At 36.3% G+C, this 17,500-nt stretch overlaps 1 protein-coding gene across 2 annotated transcripts in view; it reads left to right on the top strand.

Moving 5' to 3' along the window:
- The window catches only part of LOC144959663 (metalloprotease mig-17-like), a gene marked incomplete at its 5' end in the record, with an annotated part of 19,713 nt that extends 3,384 nt beyond the window's left edge, over positions 1–16,329 (top strand). The window contains 6 exon segments of one of the 2 annotated variants that reach the window (XM_078892332.1): positions 224–315; positions 2,916–3,055; positions 4,610–4,822; positions 8,835–9,016; positions 15,716–15,947; positions 15,990–16,329. In XM_078892332.1, the coding sequence (XP_078748458.1) occupies positions 224–315; positions 2,916–3,055; positions 4,610–4,822; positions 8,835–9,016; positions 15,716–15,913 (825 nt within the window). 2 annotated transcript variants of the gene reach the window in all.
- Positions 16,330–17,500: the final 1,171 nt, after the last annotated feature.

Raw genomic sequence — 17,500 nt, 5'->3', positions numbered from 1 at the left:
ATTATTATTATTATTATTATTATTATTATTATTATTATTATTATATTTTTATTATTATTATTATTATTATTATTATTATTATTATTATTATTATTATTATTATTATTATTATTACTAGCCAACAGCAACATTTAACATGTAGAACGAGACGTGACGCCTGTTAGGAGAATTTACATTTTGTATCATTCAGAGAGAGTCCATTTACTTCTTCCAATTCAACCAGATAAAAGACGACCAATCGCTGAGAGAGTTTGAACAATGGATAACTCCAAGTTACCAGGACAACATGTACGATATGGCCATTCTCCTGACTGGGTGAGCAAGACAGAATGATAAGTAGGAAATGTAATACAAAATACATAGCTTTTATAGAAAATTATAACTTCGTTTTACTTTTTCTATGTTGTAATTTTGGAGTTACATCTCTTGTTTTATTCCTCTAAAAAGATGGAATGAAGAATTTGTTTTAAATGATAAATCGTGCTTTAACTTGAGCTTTATATAGAGCAATATCCACTAAATGTATTCAAAGCGCTTTACAAGGGGTCCCTGGTCAACAACGGGACATGGCGTCTGTTAGGCGATATTACATTTTTCTCGGACAAAGACAACGCTGTTAACGGCCAGGTACTCATTTTACACCTGAGTACAGTGAGATAATGTGGTTAAAGAGCCTTTTCCAAGGACTCAACTATGCGCCGAGCGCGAGGCTCGAACCCAGGACCTTCCGATCTGAAAGCGAGTGTCATACCACTAGATCACATAGCCGAACCAATGATAGCCCTTACCAATATATTTAAGAAGAGAGCTTTGGCATTTTGTCTTTTGCAACAATTTTATCTATCTTTGTAGATGTTGCCTATATTTCGAACATTGTGCCAGAAATCTGGGACAGAGACTTTTAGATTGTGATTTGAGAATTATCACTCACTCACTCACTCAATCCTCTCTGGGCCTGCTGGCACTGGAGGCGAAGCAAGGGATCTCCACCTGCTGGTCCTGTCTGCAGCAGCTATCTTTGGGACCATCTCGAGGGACAGATAGACCTCTCTGTTTTAGGTCCCTCTCTACGATACGTCTCCAAGTCTCCTTGGGATGGCCTCGCTTCTTCTTTCCTTGGAATGTCCATTGGAAAGTGTTCCTTATCAGTGTTTCATCAGGTCTGTGACATACATTCCCCAACCATTACCATCTTCTACTTTTAATGAGATTCTCCAGAGACTCTAGTTCAGCTCTCGCTCTCAGGTCCTAAGAATTATTTATTTATTTTGATGCCTGAGTTCAGATATAGAGATAAGTTTTGATTTTGCATTTTGATCGTTCTCATCGAAGAGACTAAGTGAGAAGGGACTGTGCCGAGATTTTTTGACGCATATTTTGTGATTTCTAAACTACCTAGACATGTGATAAATCTTTTTTATTATTTAATTTGAAAATAGGAGATGCTTAGAAGATAAGAAAATACTATTATGCAAAATACACCTGACTTGATGTTGGACGGAGTTGAAAGTGTTTTGTGAGAAATCGGAATTTCGATAATTTAATTTTGAAATCGAAGTGAAAAGTCTGTGTATATTTAATTGGAATAAATAACATTGTGAAATTAAATGAAAGCTTCAATTTAATAAACGAAAACAGAAAACGGGTTTCATTCATCCTGTTTTGTTGATAAAGGGGAAATCCAGAAACGTCCACATTATCAGTTTTCGTTTATTAATAGAATCTTGCATTCAAGTTCACATTGTTATTTATTCATTCGAGCTTCGAGCAGCAACATTTACATTATATATAATTGGTGACTATAAGGAAAAATTGGCAAAAATGATGAAGCTTGCGAACATTCGTTTGAAGAGAATGAAATGGGCTTCAACAATCGTGACCTCACTTCCCTCGTAACGACGCATAATAACTTAGTAACTGGTTCTAAACTATCGGAACAATGGCGGACGCCCTTATGAAATACTTCCCCGACGAGCATAAAAGTGTATCCAGAGGAGAAAAACATTATAAATCTGATCATGTTTTGACTTTTATACATTCTGATGACATGACAAGTGAAAAAGTTCTAGCCAGCATGAAGAATAAAAAGTACCGATTTTATTTGTTCAGAATCAAGCAGCTGGTTGCTGGGCGTACTTGATATCAGATTATTGAATCCTATTTAAAACGACATCAATACAGCTACTGAATATAGAGTAACAAAAATTGGAATTCTGTTAAGGGCTTTACATTGTTTTGGAAAAAAAAAAGAAAAAAATCACGCGATGGGACACTTTTGGAGATTCATAAAAAGATACAAAGAACAATAGCATTGATGTTTTGGGACTGTTTTTTTCGATTTGGGGACGGACGTGTCTGACATTACTAAATGTTCGTATCTTATAGGCATCAATCGTGATGTTAGATATTTCATAAACTGTGAACACTTTTCACAATGTGAGTCATTTTGAGCACACTTTCTAATGTGACCAATGACGTTTGAATAGAAATCCTTAAAATGTTTTGTTTGTCAATAGTTTCAAGTGTTAGAACATTTGGAATTAGTTGTTGGGGGTTGTGGCGTCATCACTGCTGGGGATAGAGAACGAATAGATAAAATTGTAGGAGGACCTGAAAGCATTAAGCAGTCCACCCTGCCTACATAAAATACCCTCTATGAAGATAATTCTTATAAAAATAGTTTTCAACGTTTCGAAAGACAAGCAACTTTCTCTATTTTCAAAATAAACTCGTCAGGTAGATCAGGCAGGGTGATAAGTTTAAGAACCAAAACAGAACCTTTTAAAAATGCCTGTGTACCCTCAACCTCGAGGAGACTTTCACAAAGAAGATAAATCATTTTCATCTTATCTTATCTTTAGTTTTAAGAGCTCATTCGAAGTAAATTGTTATTATACCATCACTCTCTTTTACAGACACAACCTACTGGACGAGAAACTCACAGACAGAGCTTGTGGATATGCCTACATTGGCCATGTATGTTCAGCCACAGGCCTGGCTGTCGTTGAGCTAACAGGCAATTATTTTGATGTGCTGTGCATCACCCATGAAATAGGTATTTTGTAGTGTAATAGAATGCCTTGTGTTGATCGTATGCGTTCAGGTAAACTACCTATCTGTCCTGCCCGCCAGATCAATAACAACAACTCCCAGAGCTATAATATGAAAAACATTTGCAGTCTCTAAAAAGGACTTAAACTCTCTAGAGTTCACCCTCATTGAAAATCGAACAAATTTGTTCGATTTTCCATACATTTTTCCTCGAGAGAGTTAATGAGAACTAAATACACAACCAGAGGATTAAATACAATAACAATGACCCGACTGATCTCAACTTCATTCTATGGAGTAATGTGTCATGACATAATCAGTCGGAAGGTGAAAATTTTGGATTTGCTTTCTTTTCAATTTCTGAAAGAATATGCTCCCCAGAGCATTTAAATCTTTATTTCAATTAAATCGGCTAATTTTTCATGAAGATATGTTCAGATATATGGGAAAGATATCCAGCAACTTTTCTCAAATTTCATTCTTTTTTGCAACTTGACTAGTTGTCAAAAAATTTTTAGAGGTGAAATTAAGCTTTGATATTTTCCGAAGATGTGCACAAAGGGTTGGTTTATTCATTTATGACAAGAACTCATTTTGATAAAATTTGACCTTCTAACTAGACTTGGAAATATCTCAGTTCAAACTTTTCCACCATCCGACTGATTATGTCATTCACTGTAACATTTGTGACATACAAGCCCCAGGGTTGAGAGGTTTTTTTATTTACAAATTATGTCCTCAATATTTTAACCTTTAAAGGGCTGACCCTCATCAAATATTCTCCCCTCAGATGACTGTGGTCTTGTGTTAAGACACTCGCTTTCGGAAGGTCCTTGGATCGAGTCTCGCTTGGCGCATTGTTGATAACTTGGAAAAGACTCTTTACTCAATTCTCTCACCGTACTCCTGTGTAAAATGAGTACCTGGCCGTTAATAGCGTTGTTTCTGCCCGAAAAGACGTCATGTCCCTTCCTAAATGTTAAGTGTTGCTGTTCGCTAGGCACGTTCGTTTTGACGCAAATTACCACTTTCGACTTAGGTCTGAATAGGTGTGAATCTAGCTCTAAGCAATGACGGTTATTATAAAAGTTTCAGTACAAAATGGACGGCTCAGGCGACTGCAACTGTATGAAATGAAAATACGGTCCTTTGAGCCCACTTGGTGAACTAATAAAACATTATAAAGCGCATCATGCGTGGTAATAATATTGTAGATATGCGAGTTTAAGATGTTCATATTTATATATAATTTGTATTGTGCGGCTATGTGGTATAGTGTTATGACACACGCGTTCGGATCGGAAGGTCATCGTTTCGAGCCTCGCTTGGCGCATTGTTGAGTCCTTTGAAAAAGCTCTTTATTCGCATTCTCTCACCATACTCAGATGTAAAATGAGTATCTGTCGAAAAAAAATTGTAATATCGCCTCGTACGCGTCATGGTCATTCTACATGTTACGTGTTGCTGCTGGTCAGGGACTTCTTGTAAAGCGCTTTGAGCACGTCTAGTAGAAATTGCGCTACATAAAAGCTCAATTATTTTTGTTTATTTTTCTTAGGTCACATTCTTGGAGCCAGCCATGACGGGTCAATATTTGCACCTACTTGTAAGAATGATTCTGGTGATGCTATGAACGCCGACATTCCGTTAACTTACGAAGGATTGTCCTTTTCATCGTGTTCAGCCATTGGTATTCAAAACACCATCAGCCTACTTTCTTTTTATAATCAAAACTGTATGTCCGAAAGAAACGACTCTGGAGTTATTGCTGGTGAGTATAATAAGCGGCTATGTGGTCTGTGGTATGACACTCGCTTTCGGATCGGAAGGTCATGAGTTTGAGCCTCGCTCGGCGCATAGTTGAGTCCTTGGAACAGGTCTTTCTACTCACATTATCTCACCGTAATCGGGTGTAAAATGAGTACCTGTCCGTTAACAGCGTTGTCTGTCGGAAAAATTATAATATTGCCTAACAGGCGTTATGTCCGGCCATAAATGTTACGTATTGCTGTTGGCCAGGGTCCCTTTGTAAAGCGCTTTGTGCAAATTAAGTAATTATTGCGCTGTATAAAAGCTCATTTTTTTAAAACTACGCAATAGAGGTGCAATAAAATAGTAACAAATCGCTGTACATAAATGTGACCCATAGTCTCAAAATAGTATTATGCCGAAACAAACCATATGCTTAAAAGCCGAATTAAATGTTAAAATGGTCAAAATTATCACCCTAAAAATTGTTATCCATTCTACTCAATAAAACATACAAACTCAACACAAGTCTGATATTTATGGCTATTAATTCATTTTTCAACATCTTAACCATTCCGACTTAATACCGTTTTGAGGCGAAGGGTCACAAATGCGAAAAAATACGGATATCGATGAAAATTTTGGAAACAAGATGGAGACTTTTGGACATACCTTAACCTTCTCCTTACCACCCACAGGAAAATCGTCACATTCGTTACGATACAACCAACATTATTCTTATTCAAATTTAACTTGCACATCATAAGATTTAAAGAAAATGAACACAGTGTGTTGTAGAGCATATTTTGCTAAAGAATTTATTTATCGCAAGAACTTACAGCTGTTGTGTTTACGTGATAAGAAAATATATCTTTATGTTTGTTGGGTGTGAAGTTTTGGGGAATATCCTGAAAATGGCTGGTAAGGGGAGAGTTAAGGGGACACAGAAATATTCCAACAAATAAGGCAATGGCGTTATTCTTTACACCATGCGGACATAACAAACACAAAGGCAGACCCACAACAAGCATACATACACTACGATAAATAAACAACTCCAACGCGTCGATGACCCCACAAGAACTGATAATATGCGAAAAGGATTTAGAACACCTGAGATCCATCGCAGCAGACCGTCATCAGTGGAAAGAACTCACTCAACAAATCAGAGAAGCTGCCAAAGCGTCCCAGCCCGAAGATTAGGAGAAGATCGGAAATATGTCAAGTAAGTCAAATATTGGTGTGCCTCGGAATTATTGCTGGCTGGTAAGTATATCAATCAAGCAAGGAGGAGCCCCCCCCCCCCCCAAGGATAATTAATATTACTCTGGGATCAAATTTTTTTATAAATTATAATTAACATGGAGAGAAGATTTTACTTCAATGTTTAATTGATTTCTTTATATAAACATTGTTTTTGTTAAACATAACATATAACATAAATAAAATTCCATTTATTAATCCTTTTAGAGAAATTTTGTGTTAGGGTTTACTCCAAAGAAAACCGGAATAACCCAGGCGTCAGTCGTAGTGCAGAGCAGCTAACTGAGCTAGGGCGAGGTGACTCGGTCAAGGCCACACAGCGCAGGCTGTATTCGAACTCAGTAACTTTAGGTCATCACAATGAATATAATCTGGTGGAGACTTGAGCTGAGAAAATCATTCTTTGCATTTTTGAGCGGCTGTATTTTTGGACGCACCTTTTTCCTTTATATGCTATCTTTATTTTTCTTTTACTAATCTATATTTCTCATGATAAAATGTAGCCACATCTCACTTTGACGTTACGATTTTTATTTGCCTGTCTGACAACTCAAATTGTTATTTATTTCTCATTGATGTAATGTAAATGTGTGCTTTTGTGGTCTAATTGTATACCCCCTTTTTATATATTCTGATCACACGACATGTGAAAAATTTCTAGCAAGCATGAAGAATAAAGAGTACCGATTTTCTTTGTTTAGAACCACGCTTCTGGTTGCTGGGCGGACGTGACATCAGACTATTGAATCCTATTGTGGTCCACCGATAATAATAATATGACATTCGCATACGAAGTGGCGAGTTGCTGAAGTTGAGTCACACTCTAGGCGATGAAAGTTGATTGTTTCTCTCAACGCACTCGGGTGTAATAATATTATGAGTATTCGGCGACAACAGCCTTGTTTCAGTTGATATTTGATCCATCGTCTCAAAACGGTATTATGTCGGAACGAACCATATGCTTAAAAGCCGAATTAAGTGTTAAATTGGTCAAAATGATAAATTGTTTGCATAAGTACCTTAAATATGTTATCCATTCTCCTCAATAAAACATACAAAACTCAACACAAGTCTGATATTTCTGGCTATAAATTCAATTTTCAACATCTTAACCATCCCGACTTAATACCGTTTTGAGGCGAAGGGTTACCTTTCAATTTTTCAATATATTATTACTTTCCGCATTACAAAACAAACTCTGGAAATTCAAATAGCACGTCTTTGCCCGTCAACTTCCTGTACACAGATACAAAGGCATCCAACTTATGCTCAACATTATTTTGTTGACTCTTATCTAGAGGAACTTTGGTGATGCGGTTCCATCCAATTTAGTACAAAAATAGAATGATAAAATAGAATGCAATGACGCCTCACGGGTGACATTTCTCGTTCTACGTGTTACCTTTTGCTGTTGGTTTGAATTCCCTTGTAAAGCGCATTGAAGAAGTTTACTTGAGAGCTTTTTTATATAGCGCGATATCTACTTACTTACTTACTTATTCGAACCAGCGACCACCTGAGCTCTATGCTTCGGTCTTGTGCCATGACGTAGAAGTTAGACGTCTTTTGTAGTTGTTCCAGGTGACTATAAAGTGTGTTACTGATGCTTGGATTTGGTGGGAGGAATGTGCATCTCAGGTCTTCAAGAGGTTGAAAGTCAAGCAAGTGGTGTGTTACTGTTTCATTGGGGTGTTGACATAGGGGGCAAGAAGGGGATGTGTCTTTTGTAATTTTGCTTAAATGGATGTTGAACGGTACGTGCTGTGTTCTTAGTTGAAAAATGATGCTTGGCTGGTGTCTTCTGATCTTATTTAAGCTATCAGTCTTTACAGGAGTGGTCATATGGGAAACATACATCTACCCTTGGTGCTCGTTGACCAACTGTTCATCCATTCTTCTCTCGTTCTACATGTTACGTTTTGCTGTTGGCTTGGATTCCCTTGTAAAGTGCCTTGAGGAATTTTACTTCAGAGCTTTTTTATATAGCGCGATATCTACTTAACGTTCTTGAAATCGCTTTATAAGGGGTTCCAAGCCAACAGCAACATTCAACATGTAGGACGCGACGGGATGCTTTTTTGGCAATAGATTTTTGGGTTTTTTTCTTCTGACAGATACAATGTTGTTAACGGATATTAGTACTAATTTTACACCTGAATACAGTGAGAGAATGTCAGTAAATGATTCAAATTTGCACCGCTCATGCGGCACTCGAACCCATGACATTCCAATCCAAAGATGATAGTCATACCACAAGTTCACATAGCCGCTTAAGTGGATATTGCACTAGCTATACGAAACCTCATCTGAAGTAATATATTATTTCCCAGCTTTATAATTGCTGGGGATAATTGAGAAGAATATAGAAGTAAGTGTTATTAGCCAAAATGAACAATCATAAACTGACCAGATGATTGCTTCGAGTGATTCGCTAGTACTTTAAATCTCTCCTTACCAGCCATTTTTAGAATTTCCCCAGAAAATTCACACCCACCCAACACAAAAATAGACTTTTCCTAATCAAACAAAAACGTAACAAGTGCATTTTATACAGAATGTTGTTCAGCAAAATGAGCTCTAAACACAGTGTTCAGCAGTTACAGCTGCAATCAAAGCATTTCTTTAAATTTTGTGATGTACAAGAGAAATCAGAATGAGGAAATTGTCGGTAGCATCGTAACGAATGTGACGATTTTCCTATGGGTGGCAAGGAGAGGGTTAAGAGAACGAATGTTGCAGATCATTCTTTTCTTCTTTTCTATACCTGCAAGACCCAGGCAGTCCTGATGAAGTGTGTCGGTTCTTGCAAGGCAACGAATCGGCCATGGTCAGATTGAACTACAGTAGCTATGGCGACAAACTATGCTCTAAATTGGCGTGTTTGACGAGCGTGGATGATGACGAATTCAGCTGGATAAACTACAACACGCCGGATGGAATGAAGTGTGGAAAGGTGAGCGGGTTTTTCTGAAAATTCCGACAAAGACAATGATGGAAAATTCTCTCCTTATCAGACGTTTTCAGAACTTCCCTACCAAACTTTACACCCACCCAAATGGCCGAATGGTCATGCATTGCACTGTGACCCGGAAAGTCCCAAGGTTCAAGTCCCGCTTCAGGTACCTTTGTTTTTTTTTTCCTTGGGCAAGACTATAAACCCCCAACTTGCTCACTTTGACATCATCTCCTCTGAGGAGTACGAAATAGGGATTGTGACATGAGTATGCCTACATCTCCGATTTCTTGGATGGTCTCTACGTTCTCCTTGTGCTGAACTGATGGTGTAAAAAAAAAATAGTAGTGAAGATGTATACATCTCAGGAGAAATTCACTAAGCTCCTCGGTCCAGCAATCTTTCAATTAGTATTTTGTTTTTAAATGAGACTTTATATAGCGCGATATCCATTCTACGTGCTCAGAGCGCTTTGCAAAGGATCCCTGACCAACAGCAACACATAACACTTAGAACGAGAAATGACGCCTGTTAGGCGATATTACATTTTTTTTTCCGACAGGGACAACGCTATTAATGGCCATGTACTCACTTTACACCTGAGTACAGTGAGAGAATGTACGTAAATAGCCTTTTCCAAGGACTCAACTATGGGTCGAGCGAGGCTCGAACCTAGGACTTTCCAATCCGAAAGCGAGTGTTATGTCATAATATCACATAGCCGCACATTTTCACCGTGTTTCATTTGTAAATATACAGTAGAATTTTAAAAATATAGAACAAGCCTCAATAGATTAGTGAAAGTTTAACATTTCCTAACATGACCATTGTTTTGGTTCTCAGCGCCATTTTGTCGTTGAAGTATTGAAAGCTAGTGCAAAGCAGTCCTAGGTTGTTTTTTTCCCTTTCCTTTAGGGTTAGCTAAGGTCGGATGGTTTTCATTCTATTAGGGTTAGTTATAGGTCTCAGTAAAGATCTTTGGGTGTTTGTTTTTCCTATTAGGGTTAGTTAAATGAAGTAAGTTTTATTTTTTCTTAAGGTTAGTTAAATGAATACTTGAGCTGTTTTCCTTAGCACGAGGAGCTTATGGAAGGATTTCCTACATCTATGCCTGTCTATCTGGATTTTAAGTCTTTTGTTATTTATTGTTTTGTTATTGACTGACGAAAGGTTTTTAGCCCGAAATTTTCCATAGTTGATGTATTTATTCTTAATTTTTTTTACGAAGCTGTTATTTTCACATTTATTGTTCATCAAACTTTGACAACTTGGTCACTCCCATCTCATACCAATTTGATTCGTTGGGTGACAATAAAAAAATGAGCTTTATATAGCGCAACATCCACTAAATATGCTCAAAGAGCTTTGCAAGGGGTCCCTGGTCAACAGCAACATTTAACATATAGGACGGGACATGACGCCTGTTAGGATATATTACAATTTTTCGGACAAAGACAACACTGCTAACGGCCAGGTACTCATTTTATACCTGAATACGGTGAGAGAATGTTGTCACAGTAAAGGTTGTTCACAATTATCTTATTAAATTTTATTTTATTAAGAACTGAATTCATCTCACTCCAGTTATATTTCGGTAGGCTTAGATAAACTTTACCTTCTAATATTAGATCGTCTTTCCTTTTATAGCCTTCCCTCGAATTAATTTCTAATTAGTGAATACTTTTCGTTCTACATTCTGTCACGTAGCCACTTATTATAAAAGCTGATAGGTCTAACATTCGACACTCACTTTCTCTCCACAATCTATGCCGGACGGCCAGTCGCTCTATTCCTATATATATATATACTGGAAGATTTTTATCTTTTGGGACTTTGTAGATATTATATCTACACCATTAAGACGCCGGAGCTTTTAACTTTGATTGTACAATCTTCAAGGATCAAACCCGAGCCCGCTGTCAAAGAGTTACACAATAACCCCTTACCAATTGCCTGGAAGTGGAATTTTACGAGCCCGAGCCTGGTATCAGAGGAATATATCATCCAAGCCTGTCAACTGCCTGGAAACGTAAACTTACGAACCTGACATATTATCATAAGTTACGTAATATATTCACATCTCTATTTGTAACTGCCACGATCACTGTTTATCTCTTTTAATTAAATTTCATCATTATTTTTATTTCATTGTAAACAAATCGTTAATTGTTTTTCATTTACAGTAACTAATAAATTCTGGGGTCTCATTCTACATATATCTTTATGCCTAGTCGAGTAGCTCTTTACTCACTTGAGACCATGACATTTTGGAGGGGACACATATAAAGAATTGAATTTATTTAGTTGCATATATCTATTTCATCTAACTTTAAAGTTGAAATTGTAAAACTCTTGATTGCCCCACTTGATCATATTTTAATTGAACTCCCTATTTACAGGATTAATTTTTTTTTCTTTTTCATTTCTTCATTTAAATGGAATAGCAATTTATCCATTCATTCTTTCATTCAAATTGAATAGCATTTTATTGATTCATTCCTTCATTCATTTATTCATTTATAAATTATTCATTCATTCATTGTTCATTCATTTATTTATTCATTCATTCATTCATCCATTCATTCGTTTATTCACTCATTTATCCAATCATTCATACATTTATTCCTCCCTTCATTCTTTCATTCATACATTATCCATTCATTCATTCATCTATTCACTCAGTTTTTCATTCATTCATTCATTCCTTGTCCACTTTGTTATTATATCACTCATTTCATTTTGTTGTTTGCCTCATTCATGAATTGTTTTCAATATGTTTACATTCCATAACGATTCATTCACCTATCAACCAATCACTCAGTGTTGTGAACACATTTGTAACTATTGTAAATCTTACGATATTTTATTGTTTTGTATTTCAGACATCACTGTTAAACACTCTTCAATGCCTAATTACAATTGTTGAACAACCATTGAACAAGAGAGAGGTCCCAGCCACGAACTGAATTGGTAAATATATCCTTCATTATTCTCTTTTACATGAGTTGGGCATCACATAGTAACTATAGACATCGTGATTTGTTTTGCATAGTGATTTGTTTTAAATACATTTTTGGCATATTACTGTTACCGAAAACCACTTATATATTATGTTCTGAAAAGTGAGTCTTTAAAAACTAAATAATAATAAAAGGAGTCTACTAGCCGTCGTGTTATATTTAGTGATAGATAACTTTGGATTATTTTGGCATCCTATTATTGTTATCACACTCTAGTATATTAGCGTCATTGCGAATAATTGTACACAAACTAACGACGAGTCACACACATTGGTGATACATTTTTCGTAGTAACATAGTTTAGAGTACACGCGATTGACACATTGTTATTGACACAAGTCATAATAACTCCGCATTGTATTGACACATTGCTTTATAAGATATAACGATAAAAGGCATCAAATTCAACATACATAATAAGTTGAAATAAGAGAGAGATTTCTAAAAATAGAACAGTTCATTCCAGTAAGTGTAAATAAATAAAACAGTCAGTAACAGTATCCTGTCAATATAATATATATAAAATATCGTAACTAATTTATTGCAACATGGAAGCATATAAAAGATACTTACGTCTCGCAAAAGGCAGAATACCGAGATTGCCATTAGAGACAACCCCAGTTATTGAAAAAGTTTTTCAAAAAGTTGCAATTGACATAATAGGCCCTTTAACAAAATCAGATAGAAACCATACACACATACTAACACTAGTCGATTACGCAACCAGGTGGCCAGAAGCGATAGCATTGAAATCAACTACATCGGATCACATAGCTGAAGCATTGATGACAATTTTTACTAGAATAGGCATACCAAATGAGATACTGTCGGACAATGGACCCCAATTTACATCACATATGATGCAAGAAACCATGAAACTCATGGGAATCCAACACTCATTCACAACTCCCTACCACCCCCAAGCAAATGGTCTTTGTGAAAGATTTAATGGCACTCTAAAGAATATGTTAAGAAAAGTGTCAGCAGAAAAACCAGATGATTGGGACAGATACTTACCAGCAATCCTATTTGCATATAGAGAAATACCCCAAGAATCTACAGGCTACTCCCCATTTGAGTTGATGTATGGACGATCACCTCGCGGCCCGATCAATATAGTAGCCGACATTTGTAAAGGGAATAAGGAGGACAATAACGAAATGATGTTTGCTTACGAATATGTAAGAAACCTGAAAGACAGAATAGAGGACACGTGTAAGCTAGCACAGGAATCGGTCACTAAAAAAGCAGAGAAATACAAGGAATACTCTGATCGCAAAAGCAAATCAAGAAAATTTGAGATTGGTGACAAAGTACTAATACTCTTACCCGATGACTCGAGTAAACTTTTAGCTACATGGAAAGGACCATTCAAAATAACAGCAGTAAAATCTAATGTTAATTACGAGATTAAAATTAACAACACAACAAAGACATTCCATGCAAATACGCTAAAAAAGTATTTTGATAGAGACACAGTGTCGCAACCTATGTTTACTAATATCGAAGCTTCAAATGCAGGATTGATCATACCGTTGGTCATGGGACACAGACACCCGAGACAGAAAAACAAACAAAAATCGCACAATTGCAACCACCTAAGACAAAAAAAGAAGTACGCAAAGTACTTGGGCTCCTAAATTTTTACAGGAAATACATTTACAACTTCGCGCACATCGCGACACCGCTAACAAATCTGACAAAGAATGGATCACCGAACAAAATTGTTTGGACAGAAGCGTGTCAGAATAGCTTTAACCAATTAAAGGCATTACTCTGTTCAGAACCAATTCTTAAATTACCCGACATGTCAAAAGAATTTGTTGTAAGAACTGACACGTCTGATAAGGGCATCGCAGGTGTACTATTACAGGAGCATGAGGGAACTCTAATGCCTTGCTTATATGCAAGCAGAAAATTATCACGATACTCTGTAATAGAGCGTGAAGGACTGGCCATCGTCTTTGCTTTAAAGACATTCAGCAGATATCTACTGCTAAAAGAGTTTGTGGTCGAAACGGACCATAAACCACTCACGTACATAAGAAATAACAAAATGAATAATAGTAGAGTACTAAGGTGGAGCCTATTTTTGCAAAATTACACTTTCAGTATCTCTCACATACCAGGCTGTGAAAATATTCACGCCGACCTACTTTCTCGATTAGTGTAAACACGTGAGAAGGGTATAACTTAACCTCCCATGCATACTGTTAGTTACCTCGCAAACTATGCCAAATCAGAACGCACAAATTCGATAATTTTATTTGTAAACATGATGACCCAACTTAATGTAGCATTGAGTATTGTTTGGATATATATATATATACCATACCCATTCATGATTTGGGAAATCTTCTCTTTATCTATTATTGTTATGAATTTTCACTCATTTATGATTAATAATTGAAATGTCAATATTCCATTTACATTTTCATTCATTTCATTCAGTAAATTACCTTCATATCATCGACTTAAATCATGCTTCATTGCCATCACTATTGTTTATCACAATGATTTGTAATCACATTGCCATCATATTGTTCATCACAATGATTTGTAATCACAATCTTTCATTGTTATTGTCACCCATTCATATACCTACGTTAATATAAACATTTCCATGTCTAGTTAATAAATAATTTAATTGTAGCACAAATCATAACAATGGATTAATGCTAGAGTATCATGATAGTAAATTTACTTCCGTTTGTAAAATCTATCTTTCCCATAATGGTTAAAGAGTATATTTTAAACGTGGGTGGGGGGTGTCACAGTAAAGGTTGTTCACAATTATCTTATTAAATTTTATTTTATTAAGAACTGAATTCATCTCACTCCAGTTATATTTCGGTAGGCTTAGATAAACTTTACCTTCTAATATTAGATCGTCTTTCCTTTTATAGCCTTCCCTCGAATTAATTTCTAATTAGTGAATACTTTTCGTTCTACATTCTGTCACGTAGCCACTTATTATAAAAGCTGATAGGTCTAACATTCGACACTCACTTTCTCTCCACAATCTATGCCGGACGGCCAGTCGCTCTATTCCTTATATATATATATATACTGGAAGATTTTTATCTTTTGGGACTTTGTAGATATTATATCTACACCATTAAGACGCCGGAGCTTTTAACTTTGATTGTACAATCTTCAAGGATCAAACCCGAGCCCGCTGTCAAAGAGTTACACAATAACCCCTTACCAATTGCCTGGAAGTGGAATTTTACGAGCCCGAGCCTGTTATCAGACGAATATATCATCCAAGCCTGTCAACTGCCTGGAAACGTAAACTTACGAACCTGACATATTATCATAAGTTACGTAATATATTCACATCTCTATTTGTAACTGCCACGATCACTTTTTATCTCTTTTAATTAAATTTCATCATTATTTTTATTTCATTGTAAACAAATCGTTAATTGTTTTTCATTTACAGTAACTAATAAATTCTGGGGCCTCATTCTACATATATCTTTATGCATAGTCGAGTAGCTCTTTACTCACTTGAGACCATGACATTTTAATGTGAATAAAGATCCGTTTCCAAGGACTAACTATGCGCCGAGCGCGAGGCTCGAACCCAGGTTCTTCCGATCCGAAAGCGAGTGTCATACCACTAGACCACATAGCCGCACTATTTCCTTTTTTCTTTTTCTTTCTTTTATTTCAGATGAAACGATGTCTGAAAGGTCAATGTTTGTGGATGAGCTCTGGTGATCCGGACATGTCCGACAACTGTCCATACGATGACCAGCCGTGGTTAGGTGGACAGTGGCAAACTACTTGTGAGTCTTACGTTCGAGACCACGGCTGCCCGACAGATGGTTGGAAATATACTTGCTGTGGATCTTGCACGCGTCAAAGTTGATGTGTGTGTTCATCGCTTTAAAACAATATGTTAGGCCATATATGTGTGTATTCATCGCTTTAAAACAATATGTTAGGCCATATATGTGTGTATTCATCGCTTTAACCCTCGCCATACCAACAACAGGGAAATCGTCACATTCGTTTTCGACGCAACAACAATTCTCTCATTCTGATTTCTCTTGTAAATCACACAATTTAAAGAAATGCTATGGTTAAAGCTATTAATGCAAACACTGTGTTCTAGAGATCATTGTTACTTTTTTGTTTGAGTAAGAAAAGTCTGTTTTTGTGTTGCTGGGAGTGAATTTTCGGGGTAAATTCTAAAATTAGCTGGTAAGTAGAGAGTTAAAACAATATGTTAGGCCATAAATCAAAGTGATTTATAAATAATAAAATTGATTTTATAGCCAAAAAGTAAGAGACTTTGGTTTAATTTGTTCGTTTGCCTTTTTCCCTCACTGAGCAAAGTTCTAAGATATCATATGTGACCCTACACCTCGAAGCGGTATTAAGTCGGGATTTGGAAAACGAAGAAAACCGGTTTTAAAATGGAAATGGTCAAAATTATCAAATTTCAGTTTTTGGTTGTTTCAGAAACTACAATCATTTTTCTACACAAAAACATAATAATTCAACATAAATATTTACGATAAGTTATACAAATTTTAAGTTTAAAAATGCAACTATCAGTGACACATTCAAAACGAGAGGTGAATTTCTCTCAGAGAGCCACCATTCCCAAGATTTAGTAATATCAAGTCTTTTCCTCCACCAATACCATGTAAGATACCACAGCAAAGGATGTCTTTATCTATCTCAGAGAAAGCATGACTATTTCCATAATTTCATGGTTCAACCAATAATCAACTTTAAAAACTGTAAACAAGTCTATGTTTTTCCCTGACAACCATACAAATGAATGATTCTGATTGGTCAACGCTCATCACATGCGCCTGTTGGTCATTGCCCGGGCAATATGTCATGACGTCAGCATGCGTGTTTCATATGTGTGTGTTTGTGCCATTTGTTACACAACACGTGATATTATTTCTTTGTCTAGCTGCATTGGTTAATTATTGAGATGAGGGTCTTTTGTCCCTCTTTCTTTATTCATGAAATTATAGGACATGCTAAGACTTTAATAGGACAGCAGTTGCCCAATCTTACACTTACAGAGATTGTCGTAAGATAAACATTTGATTTTATTTACAAAAGCAGAATAGTAAATAGAACCTTCAACAATTAATGAACTGCCGATGGAAATGCGTGTAACAAAAAAATGAAAAAAGTTAAATGTATGGATAGATAAACAGAAAGAGAGACATGCCTATTAATGGATGAATAGATTGGTAGATATGTAGATAGATAGATAGATATATATATATATATAGATAGATAGATAGATAGATAGATAGATAGTAGATAGATATATGAGAAGGAGAGATTGACAAACAGAGAGAGAGAGAGAGAGAGAGAGAGAGAGAGAGAGAGAGAGAGAGAGAGAGAGAGAGAGAGAGAGAGAGAATTCGTTTTGTCGTGCTTTCTTTGTATACTGAAAGAAGGGGGGGGGGGGGGGGGGGGGAGT

The sequence above is a fragment of the Berghia stephanieae genome, chromosome 14, assembly GCF_034508935.2.
Source record: "Berghia stephanieae isolate SIO BIC M18660-M18661 chromosome 14, UCSD_Bste_1.3, whole genome shotgun sequence".
Classification (NCBI taxonomy): Eukaryota; Metazoa; Mollusca; class Gastropoda; order Nudibranchia; family Aeolidiidae; genus Berghia; species Berghia stephanieae.
Note: the sequence above shows the minus strand (reverse complement) of the source record. Positions and strands in the feature narration are given on the sequence as shown.